This window comes from Oncorhynchus clarkii, chromosome 13 (assembly GCF_045791955.1).
Source record: "Oncorhynchus clarkii lewisi isolate Uvic-CL-2024 chromosome 13, UVic_Ocla_1.0, whole genome shotgun sequence".
Classification (NCBI taxonomy): Eukaryota; Metazoa; Chordata; class Actinopteri; order Salmoniformes; family Salmonidae; genus Oncorhynchus; species Oncorhynchus clarkii.
The window spans coordinates 8,507,857-8,523,158 of NC_092159.1; the positions used below are offsets into that span (position 1 = coordinate 8,507,857).

A 15,302-nucleotide genomic window follows, 5' to 3' on the forward strand; every position below is an offset into this window, starting at 1 on the left:
AACTCTGTGGATTGATCTATAGTTATGCACAAAAGTGATTTATTTACAATTATAACCCGAGTTCAAGCCCTGAATGCTGATTGGCTGAAAGCTGTGGTATATCAGACAACTTTTACGTTGGTAACCAGTTTATAATAGCAATAAGGCACCCTGGAGGTTTGTAGTATATGTCCAATAAGGTTGTGTCCAGGCACTCTGCGTTGCTTCACGCATAACACATTTAGCATGTAGTTACGTCTATGGTCCTTGTTAATAGGCTAATAACGTTATGGGAAAATGGTTTATTACAACTCATCTCTTGAAAAAAAAAATTGTCCTCGTTTTAAGGTATTTTGCACAGGTTTTTCACATGACCTGGCAACCCTGTGTATGGATAACAGTGTTTATTACAAACAGGGATCGTAATTATTTCCCAGAGATAAATGTACTAGCTTGTCGGACCAACTCGGATCACTCATACCCGCTGAAGATTGCTGCCTTCATCTCTGCAGGTAGACTGTCCGTTTCTAGACTTGACAGTTAATGCAGTTGTTGTCTATCCAGGCTGGATCACATCCGGCTGTGATTGGGAGTCCCATAGGGCGGCGCACAATTGGCCCAGCGTCGTCCGGGTTTAGCCTGGGGTAGGCCGTCATTGTAAATAATAATTTGTTCTTAACTGACTTGCCTAGTTAGAATTTTTTTTATAATTTAGGGCTTCCCTCGTGCCCCTTTTCACCTAATAACGTTAGCAGCTAGCTACTGTAGCTAGCTTCGGACCGGAACATAATCAAACCACGACCAACAACACATAGACTATACAGCTAAAAGTAGCGAGTGGAGTTACAAATTAACTATACTAAACAAGTTAAATGTATTACCTGTGATCAAATATTTTTCACACACATAGCTACGTGTTGCCTACTGTACTTGGACACCTGCTCCCTGCATTTCCCACTCTCCAATGGCGAATATACTGAAGGCACACAGGCTTTATTTCCTTGTTTGCGATCCGCAGGTCGGGATTTTTTATCTGGTTACATGTACATTGAACATGTTTTGTTATTGTTGTAAAATCAACAACGAAGATGGTGGTGAATGGGAAAGAATGATTGTTTCCCCCAATTTATGGGCGTGGTCGATGGTAATTTATTTGTATTACTTGAATATAGACTCGGACAGTTCTGCTCATACAATGAACACAAATATAAACGCAACAAACTGTTGGTCCCATGTTTCATTTGCTGAACTATTGTTTACATCACTGTTAGTGAGCATTTCTCCTTAGCCAATATACTCCATCCATTGGACAGGTCTGGCATATCAACAAGCTGATTATGATCATTACACAGGTACACCTTGTGCTGGGGACAATAAAAGGCCACTTGAAAACATGCACTTATGTCACACAACACCACAGATGTCTCAAGTTGAGGGTACGTGCAATTGGTATGCTGACTGAAGGAATGTCCACCAGAGTTGTTGCCAGAGAAGTTAATGTTCATTTATCTACCGTAAGCCACCTCCAACTTCACCTCAGAGAATTTGGCAGTAGGTCCAACCGGCCTCACTACCGCAGACCACATGTATGGCGTTTGAGTGGGCGAACGGTTTGCTGACGTCAACGTGGTGAAAAGTGCCCCATGGTGGCGATGGGGTTATGGTATGGGCATAAGCTATGGACAACGAACACAATTGCATTTTATCGATTGCACAAAAATATTGTGACGAGATCCTGAGGCCCATTTTATAAAATGTTTTATAATCTAATGTGACCAACAGATGCATATCTGTTTCCCCGTATTTCAATTGACTGATTTCCTCATATTAACTGTAATTCCGTATTTGGTAGTGAGTGGAAACACCAAGCAGATGCTTCACATGTATACATCCACTGAAATATCTGTCTCATTGTTCTTTCTGTGATACGAGTCATAAAACCCGGAAATGGTTCCAATCATTTTTTTCACAATTAATTCTTCCATCTGGGATTTTAGAACTACTTCATATAAGGTCAGTGTTTAGTGTAGGCTTACCCTGGCGTGACATTCTGATGACAACGGTCTCTCGGACAAGATAACTTTTATCAATAATTAGCATAGCACATTTTGGGGAGTAAATTGAGGTGAATATAGTGATAAAACTCCCCTTGTCCAAGAGAGAATTACAAGGCTATCAAAATGTCAGGCCAAGGTAAGCGTACACCAAACACACAATTCATGTGAATGTGAGAAATTAATGTCGGAAAAAAACCATTGGAACCATTTCCGTGTTTTTATGGCCATTATGACACGTCCACTGTGGCGGACGATTCCGAGCCCAACAAAAACATATTGCAACCTATGTGTTGTGATGATTGCATTGTTTGCTCTAGAACCTGTTAGGTCATATGCCTTGCCTCAATAAGAAGACAGTGGCAGAATATTCAACCACACCTTTGTTTCATCACAAAACCATTCACAAGTCCACAAAGCATATTGCATCTTACAAACTCTTGCTTGACCTACATCATGGTCAAGCAAATGAATGTTTCCCACATTTTCAAACTACTAAACAACTACTGAATTTAGAACCACGGAGAGTTACCGCAAGTCGCAAAGAAAACAGGAGCTGCCTCCACTATTCCAGCACCAGGTCAACATCATCAAATTACGTGTGCTTATTAGTCTAGGACAGTGACAATAAAAGGTTAGAAAAACCATTTAGTTCAATCAACGTAAGCTAAATATGATGTGGCAGTCCATGGTTCTGCTTTGTGTGTGCTATCATGCAAGTAGAAAAAACATGTTGACTCTCCCCAGTTCTAGAGAACAATGCCTTCCTCTTCTTTTTCCATGTTGATGAAACGGTCTATGACGTCATATTGTAAACACTTTAATTTTGTGTTGTCCTGTGCTACCTGGCTAAAATGTTTGCTCATTATCCTAACTTCATTTCATGGGCAATGTTAGCTAGTTAATATTAGCCTTCTGCATCTAGCTACATATTGAACTTCCATCCTTATAATCATTAGCCAGTATGGAGAGTTAAGTAAAACCACAAGTCCAAATCCCTATCTCCATCCATGTCTAATTTAGGAAAAGGACAATTTTATCTAGCTAGCTAGAATACCGAAGGACAACAACACAACGAGATGCAACAATTCATGTTGTTTCTGTCAATTACTTATTTCTCTTGATGTGATAGAAGTGAAGCCAAATCCAAACTGGCATCCCTTGACCCTTTTTTTTGGTGTGCCAGGACCATTCACAGCTGAGCTCACTCAGTTTAGCTCAATGCTGATTGGCTACTATTTTATACTTTTTTTTATCAAGGGAGGCCAAATGCTTGCTGGCTTCCCTTTTGCATTCAGCTATGGCTAGCATCAATGTCATAGTCTTTCTGACCAGACAGCATCAGATAGATGGCCTACACATACAGAGAGGCACTGTTTTGCTTGCTCGGGTGCTTTCTCGGGTGAGAAATTCTTCGGAAAGAATTCAGACCCCTTGACGTTTTACAAATGTTGTTAGGTTACAGCCTTATTCTAAAATCGTTTTCAATCTACACACAATACCACATAACGACTAAGGTATGATGCTACAAGGTTGGCACACCTGTATTTGTTGTTGCTGTAGAGATGGTTGTCCTTCTGGAAGGTTCTCCCATCTCCACAGAGGAACTCTAAAGCTCTGTCAGGTGACCATCCCTGACCAAGGCCCAGATTGCTCAGTTTGGCCAGGTGGCCAGCTCTAGGAAGAATCTTGGTGGTTCCAAACTTCTTCCATTTTAAAAATGGGGGCCACTGTGTTCTTGGGGACCTTCAATGCTGCATAAATGTTTTGGTAACCCTTCCCCAGATCTGTGCCTCGACACAATCCTGTCTCGGAGCTCTAAGGACAATTCATTCGACCTCATGGCTTGGTTTTTGCTCTAACATGCACTGTCAACTGTGGGACCTTATATAGACAGGTGTGTGCCTTTACAAATAATGTCCAATCAATTGAATTTACCACAGGTGTACTCAAATCAAGTTGTAGAAACATCAAGGATGGTCAATGGAAACAGGATGCACCTGAGCTCAATTTCGAGTCTCATAGCAAAGGGTCTGAATACTTTTGTAAATATATTTTTATTTATTTGCAAACATTTCTAAAAACCTGTTTTTGCTTTGTCATTATTGGGTATTGTGTGTAGATGGCTGAGGATTTTAGTATTTATTTTTTTCAATTTAGAGTAAGAATTTAATGTAACAAAATGGTGGACAATTAAAGGGGTCTGAATACTTCCTGAAGGCACTGTATGTACAGCAATAGTTGAATAAGATGTACTTGACTAGAACATACTGCACTTATGAAATGGGTAAAACAGTATGTAAACATTATTAAAGTGACCAGTGTTCCATGTCTTATGTACATAGGGCAGCAGCCTCTAAGGTGCAGGGATGAGTAATTGGGTGATAGTCAGCTAGTGACAGCGACTTAAGTTCAGGGCAGGATACTGGATAGAGGCCTGCTAGAGATGGCTATTTAAAAGTCTGATGGCCATGAGATAGAAGCTGTTTTTCAATCTTTCGGTCCCAGCTTTGATGCACCTGTATGGACCTCACCTTCTGGATAATAGCGGGGTGAACAGGCCTTGGATTCCCTTATTATGATTTTGTCAATTTGATTTGGTCTAGTTGATATTCTTCTTTATTCTTACATGTCTCTCCATTACTTCTTACAGATGATGACCAGCTCTGTCTTATACGGAGAAGAGAAGCCATCACAGTCACCCACATGGCACCAGCCTAGAGCTGTCTTATAAGGAGAAGACAAGCCATCACAGTCACCCACATGGCACCAGCCTAGAGCTGTCTTATAAGGAGAAGACAAGCCATCACAGTCACCCACATGGCACCAGCCTAGAGCTGTCTTATAAGGAGAAGACAAGCCATCACAGTCACCCACATGGCACCAGCCTAGAGCTGTCTTATAAGGAGAAGACAAGCCATCACAGTCACCCACATGGCACCAGCCTAGAGCTGTCTTATAAGGAGAAGACAAGCCATCACAGTTACCCACATGGCACCAGCATAGTTTAACAGAACAAGTTTCTCTGCCCAGGTTAACTACATCAACTCAAAATGGAGGAAGGAGATTCTCTGCATAGCGTTAACCTGAATCAACTCAAGATGGAGGAAGGAGATTCTCTGCTTAGCGTTAACCTGAATCAACTCAAGATGGAGGAAGGAGATTCTCTGCATAGCGTTAATCTGAATCAACTCAAGATGGAGGAAGGAGATTCTCTGCATAGCGTTAACCTGAATCAACTCAAGATGGAGGAAGGAGATTCTCCCAATAGCGTTAATCTGAATCAACTCAAGATGGAGGAAGGAGATTCTCTGCATAGCGTTAACCTGAATCAACTCAAGATGGAGGAAGGAGATTTTCTGCATAGCGTTAATCTGAATCAACTCAAGATGGAGGAAGGAGATTCTCTGCATAGCGTTAATCTGAATCAACTCAAGATGGAGGAAGGAGATTCTCTGCATAGCGTTAACCTGAATCAACTCAAGATGTCCGCTGCTGTTTCTTTACCCATCTTGAGACTCCACAGACTGACAAAGGATCAACTGTCTCTCTGTGCTCCCAGACTTAACCAGAACAACCCGAAGAACAACAAACCAGGTAGAAAACCAACGAAGAAGAAAAACACCACCAGCAGAGGAAAGAAACAATCCACAGGAAATGGACACAACTCTGCTGACAACAAAAGTGTTTCTAGCCAGGTATCACTAGTGTCTAGACATCAGCACTGTCTGAAGGGAAGCAAAAATAAACCCAAGATCATTCTCAAATTCTCCCGCTCCATCTTGAGGCCTGACGCAGCAAAACAAGAGGTAGGTTTAAACTTGTAGCTTTTAAATTAAAATGTAATTAAGATATTTTATACCATTTGTATCTGTGTGAATGTTGCAGCTACAGTTCATTCGGTAAGTATTCTGACCCCTTGACTTTTTCCACATAAAAAATGTTTATCAATCTACACACGATACCCCATAATGACAAAGCAAAACAGGTTTTTAGAAATGTTTACAAAGTATTCAGAACCTTTGCTATGAGACTCAAAATTGTGCTCAGGTCCATTCTGTTTCCATTGATCATCCTTGATATGTTTCTACAACTTGATTGGAGTCCATCTGTGGTAAATTCAATTGATTGGACATGATTTGGAAAGGCACACACCTGTCTATATAAGGTCCCACAGTTCACAGTGCATGTCAGAGATAAAACCAAGCTATGAGGTCGAAGGAATTGTCTGTAGAGCTCCGAGACAGGATTGTGTCGAGGCACCGATCTGAGGAAGGGTACCAAAAAAAATCTGCAGCATTGAAGGTCCCCAAGAACACAGTCGCCTCCATCATTTTTAAGTGAAAGAAGTTTGGAACCACCAAGAGTCCTGACCAAGAAGCCGATGGTCACTCGGACAGAGCTCCAGAGTTCCTCTGTGGAGATGGTTGTCCTCCTGGAAGGTTTGTCCGTCTCTGCAGCACTCCACGAACCAAGCCTTTATGGCAGAGAGGCCAGATGGAAGCCACTCCTCAGTAAAAGGCACATGACAGCCTGCTTGGAGTTTGCCAAAAGGCACCTAAAGGACTCTGACCATGAGAAACAAGATTCTCTGGTCTGATGAAACCAAGATTAAACAATTTTTCCCTGAATGCCAAGCGTCACGTCTGGAGGAAATCTGGCACCATCTCTACTGTGAAGCATGGTGGTGGCAGCATCATACTGTGGGGATGCTTTTCAACGGCAGGGACTGGGAGACTAGTCAGGATCGAGGCAAAGATGAACAGAGCAAAGTACAGAGAGATCCTTGATGAAAACCTGCTCCAGAGCACTCAGGACTTCAGACTTGGGCAAAGGTTCACCTTCCAACAGGAAAACCACCCTAAGCACACAGCCAAGACAACGCAGGCGTGGCTTCGGGACAAGTTTCTGAATGACCTTGAGTGGCCCTGCCAGAGCCTGGACTTGAACCCGATTGAACATCTCTGGAGAGACCTGAAAACAACTGTGAAGCAACACTCCCCATCCAACCTGACAGAGCTGGAGAGGATCTGCAGAGAAGAATGGGGAGAAATTCCCCAAATGCAGGTGTCAAGCTTGTAGCGTCATACCCAAGAAGACTCAAGGCTGTAATCACTGCCAAAGGTTCCAAAAGTGCTTCAATAAAGTACTGAGTAAAGGATCTGAATACTTACGGAAATGTGATAGTTTTTTACTTTTTAATACATTTACAAACAAAACATTTTTTAACTGTTTTTGCGTTGTCATTATTGGGTATTGTTTATTAAATTGAGGGGTGGGGGGTGTATTTAATCAATTTTAGAACGAGGCTAATGTAAGATAGAGGAAAAAGTCAAGGGGTCTGAATACTTTCCGAGTGCACTGTATATATTTACTAGATATCTTGACGTAGTATCTTACTATCACTGAAGTTTCCTCTGGGAAAATAAAGCTATTCTGTTCTAAACCAGGTGAAACAAGAGATGGACGAGCTGCCTATCGGGCCAATAAGTGATGAACACTGGTTGAACTCTGTGAAGCCAGAGAGCTACGACCCAGACATGGGTAACACCAGGGGACCTACAGAGAGCGACCCCAGGACAGATGCACATCACTTGGGTATGAAGATGAAGGATGCCCCCCTGTACCACCAGGATGATGTGAGGCAGCTGCAGTCGTCTACCGTTCAGCCATTCAATCCGGCTGCGTTGCGGTCTGACCTGGAATGTTGGCCTCACAACCAGAAGGTCCCCAGGTTCCCGTGTCCAGACTGCGGCCAGAAGTTCTTCTCCAAAATTCAGTTTAAGTTTCATTCCCGGAGCCACACCCAGTACCGGCCGCACTCCTGTGAGGTGTGCCATAAAACCTTCTCCCGGAAAGGCAGTCTAGACGAGCACCGACCAATCCATGAGGTGGAGCGCCCCTTCGCCTGCCTCCAATGTGGCAGAACCTTCACGTTCAAATCCAACCTGACCCGGCACATGCGGTTCCACAGCGACGCGCGGCCCTACGTCTGCCCCCAGTGCGGCCAAAGCTTCAAAATCTCCGACCACCTGAAGAGCCACATGACGGCCCACAGCGGGAATAAACCGTACTTGTGCCCGGAGTGTGGCCAGAGTTTTGTCCGTTACATTAGTCTGAAGTATCACCGGCTGAGCCACACCGGCGAGCGCCCGCTGTCCTGCCCAGAGTGTCCCATGACCTTTGCCCGGCCGCACACCCTTATGATCCACCGGCGACAGCACACCGGGGAGACGCCGTTCTCTTGCCAGGACTGTGGGAAGCAGTTCAAACAGGGGTACCAATTGAAAGACCACGTTACAATGAAACACACAGGGGAGAAACCATACAAATGCTCCGAGTGTGACAAGTGCTTCATCACTTCGGCGTCTCGTAAAGTGCACATGGTTGTCCACACAGGAGAGAAGCCGTACAAATGCACAGAGTGCTGTAGGAGATACAGTCAGAGTGGGCATCTAGCGCAGCACATGAGGAGACACACGGGGGAGAAACCATACAAATGCTCAGAGTGTGACAAGTGCTTCATCACTTCGGCGTCTCGTAAAGTGCACATGGTTGTCCACACAGGAGAGAAGCCGTACAAATGCACAGAGTGCTGTAGGAGCTACAGTCAGAGTGGGTCCCTGAAGAGGCACAAGTGTGAGCAGCAAACCAGGTGAGAGGAACCTCGGGGCTACGCCCCAAATGGTACCTTATTCTCTAAATTGTGCACTGGTCAAAAGTAGAGCACTGAATAGGGTGCCATTTGGCACCAGCCCCAGTGTTCTGAGTGTAGGAACTGGAGAGAACTGGAAAGTGGGTCCTTAAAGCAGTACAGCTGTAAGCAGCCACGTAGGTGAGAGGGTTCTCAGGTGTTTTGACGAGGGGAACTGGACTTTGTTCATACAGACACCTAGCTGCGTTCCCTATTCCCTAATATAGTGCACTACTAAATGACCAAATAAACCTACAGCTCTGATCAAAAGTAGTGTTGTGTCCCCTCCCCGTGTTACTGTGCCCCCCTCCCCGTGTTACTGTTCCCCACCTCCCCGTGTTACTGTTCCCCCCTCCCCGTGTTACTGTTCCCCCCTCCCCGTGTTACTGTTCCCCCCCTCCCCGTGTTACTGTTCCCCCCTCCCCGTGTTACTGTTCCCCCCTCCCCGTGTTACTGTTCCCCCCTCCCCGTGTTACTGTTCTCCCCTCCCCGTGTTACTGTTCCCCCCCTCCCCGTGTTACTGTACCCCCCTCCCCGTGTTACTGTTCCCCCCTCCCCGTGTTACTGTTCCCCCCTCCCCGTGTTACTGTTCCCCCCTCCCCGTGTTACTGTTCCCCCCCTCCCCGTGTTACTGTTCCCCCCTCCCCGTGTTACTGTTCCCCCCTCCCCGTGTTACTGTTCCCCCCCTCCCTGTGTTACTGTTCCCCCCCTCCCCGTGTTACTGTTCCCCCCCTCCCCGCGTTACTGTTTCTCTTCCTCTCTTTGCAGAACAAAAATGTAGTGCACTATACAGGAAATAGGATGCCATTTCAAACACACCCCTCTGTTTTGTAAAAGCTACCAAGCATTCATTGTTCCTCTGAAGTCTAAAAGAGAATCAACTTGTCCCTTATTTGCAACACTTCCAGGTGATATTGTTGTGACGAAAAGCCCACTCGTCTTAGAGCCTGCCTTCTGTGAGTCTCCCTATAAATTAGAGGACTTACTAAACATCAATGAGATCAACTTCTCCAAGGCGAGGCCACGCCAAGGTCGAAGGATGAGCTAATCTCCTTGGAAACCAAAACACAGATCGAGGAAGTCTTATCCTACTCCGACAGAAGAGTTTAGAGAGAGGACCCTGCGGAGCTCACTGTTGTTCATTCAAGACCACGGACTGAGTTCACAATACATCCTGCGGCGTTAGAGAAATAATTACATTAACTCTCATAGACTTTAGGCCTACTTTCCTGGACTGATAACTACACTGAACAAAAATATAAATGCAACATGTAAAGTGTTGGTCCCATGTTTCATGAGCTGAAATAAAAAATCTAATTTGTCCTATACACACAAAGAGCTTATTTCTCTCAAATGTTGTGCTCAAATTTGTTTACCTCCCTATTAGTGAACATTTCTCATTTGCCACGATAATCCATCCACCTGACAGTTGTGGCATATCAAGAAGCTGATTAAACTGCATGATCATTACACAGGTGCACCTTGTGCTGGGGAAAATAAAAGGCCACCCTAAAATGTACACTTTTGTCCCACAACACAGATGTCTCAAGTTTTTGAGGGCTTGTGCAATCAAAATGCTGACTGCAGGAATGTCCATCAGAGCTTTTGCCAGATAATTGAATGTTAATTTCTCTACCATAAGCCACCTCCAATGGCATTTTAGAGAATTTTACAGTACGCACAGCCAGCCTCACAACCGCAGACCACGTGTATGGCATTATGTGGACGAGCGGGTTTGCTGATGTCGACGTTGACAGACTGCCCCGTGGTGGCGGTGGGGTTATGATATGAGCAGGCAAGCTGTGGACAACGAACACAATTGCATTTATTTGAATGCGCAGATATACCGTGATGAGATCCTGACGCCCATTTTCATTCCATTTACCTGTCACCATCACCTCCTGTCTCAGCATGTTAATGCACAGCCTTATGTCGCAAGGATCTGTACACAAGTCCTGGAAGCTGAACATGTCCCAGTTCATCCATAGCCTGCATACTCACCAGACATGTCACCCATTGAGCATGTTTGGGATGCTCTGGATCGACCGTGTCCGACAGCCTGTTTCAGTTTCCGCCAATATCCAGCAACTTCGCAGAGCCATTGAAGAGAAGTGGGACAACATTCCACAGGCCACAATCAACATTCCACAGGCCACAATCAACATTCCACAGGCCACAATCAACATTCCACAGGCCACAATCAACAGCCTGATCAACTCTATGTGAAGGAGATGTTTCACGCTGCAGGAGGCAAATAATGGTCACACCAGAGACTGTTTCTCATCCATCCAGGCCCCTACTTTTTTTTAAGGTATCTATTCCCAATCATGTGAAATCCATTTATTTAAATTGACTGATTTCCTTATATGAACTGTCACTCAGTAAAATATTTGAAATTGTTGCATGTTGCGTTTCTATATTTTTGTTCAGTAAAAGAACCAAGAGAGGAAGATGTGAGGTAATCACTCCTTTGGCTGTGAGCTATTTCCAGCCCCCTGGCCTCAGCTCCACGAGAAAGAGAGACCACCATCCTCCAAGCACTTATCCCATCCTGATGGAATCCCACTGAGAGGCAGCATCGACATACAATGAATGTCCCTGTTGCATTATTCCTGTTCTATGAAAGTGGCGTTGTGTGTGTGTGTAAGACGGCAGGTCTAATTTACCAACCCATGATCCATACTGTCTCTGCACTGTCCACATTCAGATGTGATCTGATAGCCTGGTCCCACTGGAGATTTCTGGGTGACAGAACGAGCATTTCACGGTTGTGAAGGCATGTGTTGGTGGAGCCTCTCATATTTCCCTCTCAATTGATAAGGTCTATCTCGTCCTCAAAAGTCTTGTGAATGTATGTGCTGTTGTATTTGCTGAGTTGGGTACGGAAGTTAATTGACCTGTGGAGATGATCCCTTAGACAACTGTGCTGTATCTTGTATACCCTGCCTCTAGATCGTATCTGTTAACTATTGAATTTTCCAACTTATTTAGTCTAGTAAATAAAACCATGAATTAATTATTTGTGGCATTGAGTTAATTTGCAAGACATTGGGTTCTTGGACGTTTTAGAGCTCGACAACCGTTCAGAATGAGAACATAGTCAATTGACTGTTGATTAACACTGTTGTTGATAGAGGATTAGATGGTATACCGGTTAATGATAACTACTGATCGAGTTAATTCAATCTCTATATTAAAACCCTTAATGGTGCCCCTCTTAGATTCATTTGGATAGGACTACCAAATGAGTTAAATAAATTAGATAAAATAATCTTGAATATCCATAGCCAGAAGTCACAACAGTTGCCGAGGTCGGAGGGGCAGACAGCAAGGTTTATGCAAACCCCCACTGTTGCAAACCAAATGCTGGGCTAGAAGCAAAGGGCAATAATGTCTTGGTGCTTTTTCTCCAAGTGGAGATGAAGTTTATGAATTGCCTGGCTGGACTGATGGGAGGGGACAGTGGATACGTGTCTTCCATACTCTTATCACCTTTGGACCCTTAATCAATAGTCTTGTTGTGATAAGGACCAATGAATAACAAAATGGTTCAACTGCACTGAAGGAGCGTCCGTATATTGTTCGATTGGAGAGATTCTACATTAAAATCAAAGAAACCCTCAGAAAAAAAGGTCAGAAAATATCTTGAAACTAAAACAGGAAGTTACCAACGTATACTCTGCCACAGGAGGTTGGTGGCACCTTAATTCGGGAGGACGGGCTCGTGGTAATGGCTGGAGCTGAATCAATGGAATGGTATCCAATACATCAAATACATGGTTTGATGCCATTCCATTTGTTCTGTTCCATTATCATTATGAGCCGTCCTCCCCTCAGCATTATCATTATGAGCCGTCCTCCCCTCAGCATTATCATTATGAGCCGTCCTCCCCCCAGCATTATCATTATGGGCCGTCCTCCCCTCAGCATTATCATTATGAGCCGTCCTCCCCCAGCATTATCATTATGAGCCGTCCTCCCCTCAGCATTATCATTATGAGCCGTCCTCCCCTCAGCATTATCATTATGAGCCATCCGCCCCTCAGCATTATCATTATGAGCCGTCCTCCCCTCAGCATTATCATTATGAGCCGTCCTCCCCCAGCATTATCATTATGAGCCGTCCTCCCCTCAGCATTATCATTATGAGCCGTCCTCCCCCAGCATTATCATTATGAGCCGTCCTCCCCTCAGCATTATCATTATGAGCCGTCCTCCCCTCAGCATTATCATTATGAGCCGTCCTCCCCTCAGCAGCCTCCACTGGACTATGCGTATTGATTGACAGGGTCACATGTAATACAAATCCAATTTTATGCACCCGTGTTGAGGGCCACCGTGACAGGTGTGTTGTTGCCTACCCTCACCACCTGGGGGCGAACCATCAGGAAGTCCAGTTGTTGAGGGAGGTTTTCAGTCCCAGGGTCCTTAGCTTAGTGATGAGCTTGGAGGGCACTATGGTGTTGAACGCTGAGCTGTGGTCAATGAACAACATTCTCGTGTAGGTGTTCCTTTTGTCCAGGTGGAAAGGACAGTGTGCAGTAGAGATCATCTGTGGATCTGTTGAGGTGGTATCTGAGTTGAAGTGGGTCCAAAGTGTCTTGGATGATGGTGTTGATGTGAGCCATAACAAGCCTTTCAAAACATGTCATGGCTATAGATGTGAATGCTACTGGGCAATAGTCATTTAGGTTACCTTTTTTGGGCATAGGGACTATGGTGGTTTGCCTGAAACATGTAGGTATTTCAGACAGTTCAGACAGAAAGTTAAGATACTTGCAAGCGGCGTGCTCTGAGTACATGCCCTTGTAATCCGTCTGGCCTTGTGAATGTTAATCTGTTTAAAGGTCTTACTCACATCAGCTACGGATGTGATCAAACAGTCGTTCCGAACAGCTGTTGTTCTCAAGCATGGTTCAGTATTGCTTGCCTTGCTTGAAGTGAGCATAGAAGGCATTTAGCTCGTCTGGTCGGCTCGCGTCACTGGGCAGCTTAACGGCTGGGTTTCCCTTTATAATCCGAGATAGTTTGTAAACCCTGCCACATCCGACGAGCATCAAAGCTGGTGTAGCAGGATTCCATCTTAATCCTGCATTGACGTTTGTCTGTTTGATGGTTTGTCGGAGGACATAGCGGATTTTCTTATAATAGTCTGGGTTAGTGTCCCACTGCTTGAAAGCGGGAGCTGTGGTTTATAGCTCAGTGTGGATGTTGCCTGTAATCCAGGGCTTCTGGTTGAAATATGTACCTGTACGGTCACTGTGAGGACAACGTTGTCGATGCACTTGTTAATGAAGTCCTTGACTGATGTGGTTAACTCCTCCATGTTATTGGATGAATCCCGGAACATATTCCAGTCTGTGCTAGTGAAACAGTCCTGTAGCTGAGCATCCGCTTGATCGGACCACTTCCGTATTGAGCGCATCACTGGTACTTCCTGTTTGAGTTTTTGCCTGTGAGCAGGATTCAGGAAGATAAGAGTTATAGTCCTATTTGCCGAAAGGAGGGCGAGGGAGAGCTTTGTATTTGTCTCTGTGTAAAGGTCGTCTAGAGTGTTTTTCTCTTCTAGTGGAACACGTGCCATGCTGTTAGAAAAGAGGTCAAACTCATTTCAGTTTTCCTGTATTATAACAAAGTAATATGACTTGTTTGACTTGAGGTACTGGGCCTAGCCTGTAAAGACACTTTGAGACCCTCCCATATACGTAGTCAGGGGTCAGAATGGTACGGCTGTATGAGAGTAGTGGATTACATCAGAATGGTACGGCTGTATGAGAGTAGTGGATTACATCAGGAAGTATGATTTTGTTGACTTTGTTGCATCAATCCCTAGTGTTGTGGAAAATTACAGAATTAGTCACGCTATCCCATGTTTTACTGCTTAAAGATCAGTCTCGTTATATGCTAGTGTTTTTCTAACCTGATACAAACTTGTATTTGTGTGACTTAGTCATAAGACTGGGCGTATAGCTAAGATCTGTTAGGTGCGACCGCAGCATGTGAGACTGTGAGCTGTGTGGAACCTTGCATGAAGGAGGAGCACATTATGGTGTGAACTGTGACAGAACGCAGTTATACGGTTGAGCCCTCATGCGATCTTAATATGCACAGACAAACCAATCGCCTTTTCCACTATGTTCCGCCCGTTTCCACACATCTGCTAAACTGCCTTTTCCACTATGTTCCGCCCGTTTCCACACATCTGCTAAACTGCCTTTTCCACTATGTTCCGCCCGTTTCCACACATCTGCTAAACTGCCTTTTCCACTATGTTCCGCCCGTTTCCACACATCTGCTAAACTGCCTTTTCCACTATGTTCCGCCCGTTTCCACACATCTGCTAAACTGCCTTTTCCACTATGTTCCGCCCGTTTCCACACATCTGCTAAACTGCCTTTTCCACTATGTTCCGCCCGTTTCCACACATCTGCTAAACTGCCTTTTCCACTATGTTCCGCCCGTTTCCACACATCTGCTAAACTGCCTTTTCCACTATGTTCCGCCCGTTTCCACACATCTGCTAAACTGCCTTTTCCACTATGTTCCGCCCGTTTCCACACATCTGCTAAACTGCC

General features: G+C 44.7%; 1 protein-coding gene across 2 annotated transcripts; it reads left to right on the plus strand.

Moving 5' to 3' along the window:
- Positions 1 to 347: 347 nt before the first annotated feature.
- LOC139423734 (uncharacterized) lies at positions 348 to 11,743 on the plus strand. Of its 2 annotated transcripts, none has more exons than XM_071175350.1 (4): positions 348 to 491; positions 4,640 to 5,842; positions 7,484 to 8,688; positions 11,158 to 11,743. In XM_071175350.1, exons 2-4 carry the CDS (start codon positions 5,087 to 5,089, stop codon positions 11,294 to 11,296), a joined length of 2,100 nt encoding a protein of 699 aa, XP_071031451.1. In that variant the 5' UTR covers positions 348 to 491; positions 4,640 to 5,086; the 3' UTR covers positions 11,297 to 11,743. The 2 variants fall into 2 exon arrangements, with proteins under 2 accessions (XP_071031451.1, XP_071031450.1); XM_071175349.1 differs by having other exon boundaries at positions 352 to 491; positions 4,687 to 5,842.
- Positions 11,744 to 15,302: the final 3,559 nt, after the last annotated feature.

Coding starts and splice junctions, on each gene's coding strand:
- LOC139423734 (XM_071175350.1), top strand. CDS start 5,087: ATGGAGGAAGGAGATTCTCTGCATAGCGTTAACCTGAATCAACTCAAG. Junction 5,843..7,483: donor CTGACGCAGCAAAACAAGAG/GTAGGTTTAAAC, acceptor GTTCTAAACCAG/GTGAAACAAGAGATGGACGA. Junction 8,689..11,157: donor AAGTGTGAGCAGCAAACCAG/GTGAGAGGAACC, acceptor ATTTTTGTTCAG/TAAAAGAACCAAGAGAGGAA.